We start from the raw sequence: 6815 nt of genomic DNA on the forward strand, positions 1-6815 counted from the left end.
CACCTCCCCTGCCTTCAATAGGCTGCAAAGGATATATTACAGGTCTAATAGATGCCTAATATCATCTTAAAGAGAACCTGTCACCACTAAAGTGCTATTACATAGGAGGTTTGTGAGTTCCCTATGTGATAGCAACAAAGATAATTAAAAAAAAGAACGCAATAAAGTTAAATAAAAATAAATTTTAAAAAATCAAGTCCCTTGCCCTGTGTACACAATTACATACCAACACAAACACACATTGGGTGCACCTACGTACGATTGTGCCACACATTTTAGGTATTGCCTCGCACACAGGAGTGAGAGCAATAATTCTAGGGCCATTATTCATGGTTATCTCTAAATTGATGACCTGTAAAAGTTTTTAAAGTGACACCTACGGACAATTTGGGGTACCATAGTTTTTCCCCATTTCACAGACGCACGCAGCTTTGAAGCTTGGCATGTTGGGCATCTATTTACTTGGCACAACCTCCTCTTTTATATTTTACCAAAACATTAGGTTATATATTGTGTTTCTGAGCACTAAAATGACATTAAGTGTATTTTTTACTCAAAATCTGGATTTCATAAACAGCTGCGCTAATATCATGCTACATAAAAAATTGCAATTGCCACCATTTTTTGTACAATGTCCCTGCTTTCAGAAAATATATTAATTCTGGGGGGAATGTTAAGTAGTTCTTAGGCCTAAAGTATGCGTTTCAACATATGTGCATAAAAAGGCAAAAACGTCTATGGAAGCAAGAGGTTAAAGCTCCAAAACTGTTTTTTTTTTTATTGAATAAAATGTGGAAGAACCTTTGCCAATTTTTATTGCATATCGTGTCCCATTTCCCCTTATTTCATGTATATTTAACAGGTGTCCAAATAGAATTTGAGGGAAAATCTGCCAACTTCTGGTCTGTTTGGTGGGTGCCAGATAGAAAATAAGGAAAATCCTTCTAATGAGGGGTCAGCAATAGAAACACATTTTTTCTTGCACCACAAGGAGAGTTTAGCTCTTCTGTGAGGATTGCATTGCCTGTGTGCTCCCCCCAAAAAAAGTATTGAGAAAAACAGGATAAAAGAATGTTTATCCTTTATAAATACTTTAATATTATATGCCTGTGTCAAATTGATTTAGACTAAAAAAGATTATAGTAACCATATTCTCCCCTAGCATAGTAACTGATGAAGGTATTACTATCAGCCTGCCCAGTGATCACTTATTCATTCATGAACTTCTCTAGTTCTCTCACACGTTCTGATAATTGCTAACTTCATGAACGTTGTAAAAACTATAAATATTTTGTTACATTTACAGCAGGTTTCTAGGTGGCAAACATGTTAATACTGGAATCTTCTTTCTTTTGTAGAATGGGAGCACTTCCCAAGATGGGGAGGAAAACAGTACACCTGGTGTGTAATTATGTTGGTTAATCATTTGTCCTATCTTTTCAGACTAAACCAGTTACGTCTCTCTTAGTGTATCCAAAACTTACAAAGCATCATCCAGTAATGTGTAATGTCTGGAACATTGTATTTGGCATTGTGTGTCCTTGGTGTAGCAGGCTGGGCTTTAGACAGGCTGCTTGAATCACGCTGATGGAATGATGTGTCTGTGGCCAAGTTTCCTGCTACACATACGTTCCATAGACAATGCTAGGGGTCTTATTTTAGACATGGGATTCTTCTTTTCTTTTACCATATGTAGATAGCAGAGAAAGATACCCTTGCTTGGCATCATAAAAGCTGTGGTGGGGTGACAATGATCTTGTCATTGGAGTTCACTAGATGTATGTAAAAAACAGGGTATGATTCAGTTTACCAATATCCACTGAAAGTAAAATACAATTTTGAATGGACCTTACCTTAATGTCCTGAGAGAATCCCATAAAATCAAAGAAAATATGTGCAAAGTCTTACAATCTATTTTATTTAGAAAGCAGCTAGAGCCTTAGGAGAAAAGGATGTCCCCTGTCAGCATAGTGTAGAGAAGGACCCTTGCTCTCTGTGTGGATGCAGTGATTCAACAAGCCCCCTGCAGAGCCTAGGTCTACAGCTCTGCATTCATAGGTTAGATGAGTTTTGCTAATTAGAGAGTTCTAGCCACTTCTTTACAACTGACACCTTCATACTATGTCTAATGGTAAACCTAACTCTGGTCATAAGGACCCTTAAAAGCATAATTACTGTGTTGAGCTATGTATATTCCTTTACACAGGTATAGCAGACCCAATTCTAACAACACAGGAGGGCAGGTGATGTCCTTCGGGTTTAAAAAGAACCTGCCTTTTAATTAAAGAGCTGCCATGGCAAACTTCTGTTTAAAGTTGAAAGCTCTGAAGCTGTTATTCTTTCAGTGCTTTGCTACTTATTAAATCACTGACTAGTGAAATTAAGTTGGAACTCTACATATTTCTTCAAGACCATTGATTTTTTAAAGTAATGAAACCAAGATGTGATTAGCAGTACCAGATCTTGCATCTTCAATAGCTCCTATGTTACTTTCCTTACAGAGTCCCTTTCATGCTACCATATGCTTGTAAAACTTTGCACCTTATTGTACCTTACCTTTTTGTACCTTATTGTTTCTGTTGCTTCCAGATCCTACCCCTATTCGCCGTCGTATCCCTAGTGTGGGAGAACTTGACATGGAAGAAATAAATTTATCGCCAATTCTTCTGCTACCAGATGTGAGTAGTATAAAGGCTGCTAAACATGTTCAGAAACTTACCTATGTTTGCACCACAATAGGAGGTTGTGTCTGATCTGGTAATCAGGTGAAATTTCACCACCTGAGACTGGGAAAGGGGGCCAGCCCTGGTGGTGCAGTTCCGGAAGTTTGTTGGCGTCACATGTTATGGCGTAGGGGGGGGGGGGGGGCGTCAACTCGCCAACGAAAAAGTTGTTAATATTTATTCTTGTAACTTTATTCTGCATAAAACATGTAACAGTCTCATTTATAAGACTATTTAAGAGGGTGTGTTTAGGGGCGGAGTTAAGGCCGCGGGAAGGTAGAGGTTAGTTGGCAACTGGTGGCGAGTAACTCTTAGGGCCTGGCTAGTAGCTCAGGACTTGAAATTTTGACCCCCTGTTCTAAGATATAGTGTTAGAGGGTTATTTTACTGTAACTTATTTACCTGTGCCTGAATAAAATATTAAATCATTTTGTTGCCAGTCTGTAATAGGCCTCCATAGCTGTCCTCTAGTCCCTTATGACTTTAGTTTTTGGCATACATTTCATCCTTTGCAAATGTTACCTGTTTGTTTATTTTTACAGGCTGTCTACTGAGCTGTCACCACAAGATGATGCAGGGGTATGTGTGTGTGTGCACCTCTGTGGGTGGTGGTACAGTACAACTGATATTTCCCTTTGATCCATTACTGACCATCCACCACTAATCCAGCATTTCTTGTAAAAGCAGATTAGGCAACTAGTACCGACAATCTAAATAATAGCTAAGGAATTAATGAAGGCTTAACCAAGGGGTAATAAAGGTTCAAATAAGAATAATTTTTTTTCCATATATGCAGATTATACGCAGAATGAAGGTCACCCCTTTGATCTACATATGCATGATAAAGTAAATACATTTAAACAATGCATTGCATTCACTCAGTTGCACTTGCAGACTATCTGTAAGTGTAATTTTGCACAGGAACAGCTGTATTTTGACAGTTGCCTCTGCTGTGTACTGCAAAGCCATTTTCGACTGTCATTTTGACAGATGGTAATTGCTCATAATAGTGGCAGGGGGAGGAGCAGGACATAAGAGATGTGTCCTAGAAAATTTGGTGAAGTTAAAAATCCTCAAATGTTTAACCCTTTCCCAGCGGCTGACGTATGTCAGGAGACTCCTTGCGGCTATAGCCACCCGGAGTCTGTTTACACATGTAAAACCAATTGTCGTCTTTATGCTGAAAGTGATTTGGGTGGCTGTAAAGCCACCTGATCACTTCCACGGGTGGTGTACATGTGCCCCCCGCCTGACACCTCCCCTGCCTTCAATAGGCTGCAAAGGATATATTACAGGTCTAATAGATGCCTAATATCATCTTAAAGAGAACCTGTCACCACTAAAGTGCTATTACATAGGAGGTTTGTGAGTTCCCTATGTGATAGCAACAAAGATAATTAAAAAAAAGAACGCAATAAAGTTAAATAAAAATAAATTTTAAAAAATCAAGTCCCTTGCCCTGTGTACACAATTACATACCAACACAAACACACATTGGGTGCACCTACGTACGATTGTGCCACACATTTTAGGTATTGCCTCGCACACAGGAGTGAGAGCAATAATTCTAGGGCCATTATTCATGGTTATCTCTAAATTGATGACCTGTAAAAGTTTTTAAAGTGACACCTACGGACAATTTGGGGTACCATAGTTTTTCCCCATTTCACAGACGCACGCAGCTTTGAAGCTTGGCATGTTGGGCATCTATTTACTTGGCACAACCTCCTCTTTTATATTTTACCAAAACATTAGGTTATATATTGTGTTTCTGAGCACTAAAATGACATTAAGTGTATTTTTTACTCAAAATCTGGATTTCATAAACAGCTGCGCTAATATCATGCTACATAAAAAATTGCAATTGCCACCATTTTTTGTACAATGTCCCTGCTTTCAGAAAATATATTAATTCTGGGGGGAATGTTAAGTAGTTCTTAGGCCTAAAGTATGCGTTTCAACATATGTGCATAAAAAGGCAAAAACGTCTATGGAAGCAAGAGGTTAAAGCTCCAAAACTGTTTTTTTTTTTATTGAATAAAATGTGGAAGAACCTTTGCCAATTTTTATTGCATATCGTGTCCCATTTCCCCTTATTTCATGTATATTTAACAGGTGTCCAAATAGAATTTGAGGGAAAATCTGCCAACTTCTGGTCTGTTTGGTGGGTGCCAGATAGAAAATAAGGAAAATCCTTCTAATGAGGGGTCAGCAATAGAAACACATTTTTTCTTGCACCACAAGGAGAGTTTAGCTCTTCTGTGAGGATTGCATTGCCTGTGTGCTCCCCCCAAAAAAAGTATTGAGAAAAACAGGATAAAAGAATGTTTATCCTTTATAAATACTTTAATATTATATGCCTGTGTCAAATTGATTTAGACTAAAAAAGATTATAGTAACCATATTCTCCCCTAGCATAGTAACTGATGAAGGTATTACTATCAGCCTGCCCAGTGATCACTTATTCATTCATGAACTTCTCTAGTTCTCTCACACGTTCTGATAATTGCTAACTTCATGAACGTTGTAAAAACTATAAATATTTTGTTACATTTACAGCAGGTTTCTAGGTGGCAAACATGTTAATACTGGAATCTTCTTTCTTTTGTAGAATGGGAGCACTTCCCAAGATGGGGAGGAAAACAGTACACCTGGTGTGTAATTATGTTGGTTAATCATTTGTCCTATCTTTTCAGACTAAACCAGTTACGTCTCTCTTAGTGTATCCAAAACTTACAAAGCATCATCCAGTAATGTGTAATGTCTGGAACATTGTATTTGGCATTGTGTGTCCTTGGTGTAGCAGGCTGGGCTTTAGACAGGCTGCTTGAATCACGCTGATGGAATGATGTGTCTGTGGCCAAGTTTCCTGCTACACATACGTTCCATAGACAATGCTAGGGGTCTTATTTTAGACATGGGATTCTTCTTTTCTTTTACCATATGTAGATAGCAGAGAAAGATACCCTTGCTTGGCATCATAAAAGCTGTGGTGGGGTGACAATGATCTTGTCATTGGAGTTCACTAGATGTATGTAAAAAACAGGGTATGATTCAGTTTACCAATATCCACTGAAAGTAAAATACAATTTTGAATGGACCTTACCTTAATGTCCTGAGAGAATCCCATAAAATCAAAGAAAATATGTGCAAAGTCTTACAATCTATTTTATTTAGAAAGCAGCTAGAGCCTTAGGAGAAAAGGATGTCCCCTGTCAGCATAGTGTAGAGAAGGACCCTTGCTCTCTGTGTGGATGCAGTGATTCAACAAGCCCCCTGCAGAGCCTAGGTCTACAGCTCTGCATTCATAGGTTAGATGAGTTTTGCTAATTAGAGAGTTCTAGCCACTTCTTTACAACTGACACCTTCATACTATGTCTAATGGTAAACCTAACTCTGGTCATAAGGACCCTTAAAAGCATAATTACTGTGTTGAGCTATGTATATTCCTTTACACAGGTATAGCAGACCCAATTCTAACAACACAGGAGGGCAGGTGATGTCCTTCGGGTTTAAAAAGAACCTGCCTTTTAATTAAAGAGCTGCCATGGCAAACTTCTGTTTAAAGTTGAAAGCTCTGAAGCTGTTATTCTTTCAGTGCTTTGCTACTTATTAAATCACTGACTAGTGAAATTAAGTTGGAACTCTACATATTTCTTCAAGACCATTGATTTTTTAAAGTAATGAAACCAAGATGTGATTAGCAGTACCAGATCTTGCATCTTCAATAGCTCCTATGTTACTTTCCTTACAGAGTCCCTTTCATGCTACCATATGCTTGTAAAACTTTGCACCTTATTGTACCTTACCTTTTTGTACCTTATTGTTTCTGTTGCTTCCAGATCCTACCCCTATTCGCCGTCGTATCCCTAGTGTGGGAGAACTTGACATGGAAGAAATAAATTTATCGCCAATTCTTCTGCTACCAGATGTGAGTAGTATAAAGGCTGCTAAACATGTTCAGAAACTTACCTATGTTTGCACCACAATAGGAGGTTGTGTCTGATCTGGTAATCAGGTGAAATTTCACCAGCTGAGACTGGGAAAGGGGGCCAGCCCTGGTGGTGCAGTTCCGGAAGTTTGTTGGCTCCA

General features: G+C 38.5%; 1 protein-coding gene across 2 annotated transcripts in view; it reads left to right on the forward strand.

Annotated features, from left to right (window-relative positions):
- Nucleotides 1-1362: 1362 nt before the first annotated feature.
- The window catches only part of LOC108790819 (synaptotagmin-like protein 1), a 15490-nt gene continuing 10037 nt past the window's right edge, over nucleotides 1363-6815 (forward strand). Inside the window, exons 1-2 of one of the 2 annotated variants that reach the window (XM_018561173.1) lie at nucleotides 1363-1401; nucleotides 2590-2678. In XM_018561173.1, coding sequence (XP_018416675.1) covers nucleotides 2637-2678 — 42 coding nt within the window. In that variant the 5' untranslated portion in view covers nucleotides 1363-1401; nucleotides 2590-2636. Of the gene's footprint in view, nucleotides 1402-2589; nucleotides 2679-5338; nucleotides 5378-6565; nucleotides 6655-6815 lie in introns of those variants that run through there. The other variant, XM_018561172.1, reaches the window with a different exon arrangement.

The sequence above is a fragment of the Nanorana parkeri genome, unplaced genomic scaffold (genome assembly GCF_000935625.1).
Source record: "Nanorana parkeri isolate BGI_ZX_2015 unplaced genomic scaffold, ASM93562v1 scaffold505, whole genome shotgun sequence".
In the NCBI taxonomy this organism is placed as follows: domain Eukaryota; kingdom Metazoa; phylum Chordata; class Amphibia; order Anura; family Dicroglossidae; genus Nanorana; species Nanorana parkeri.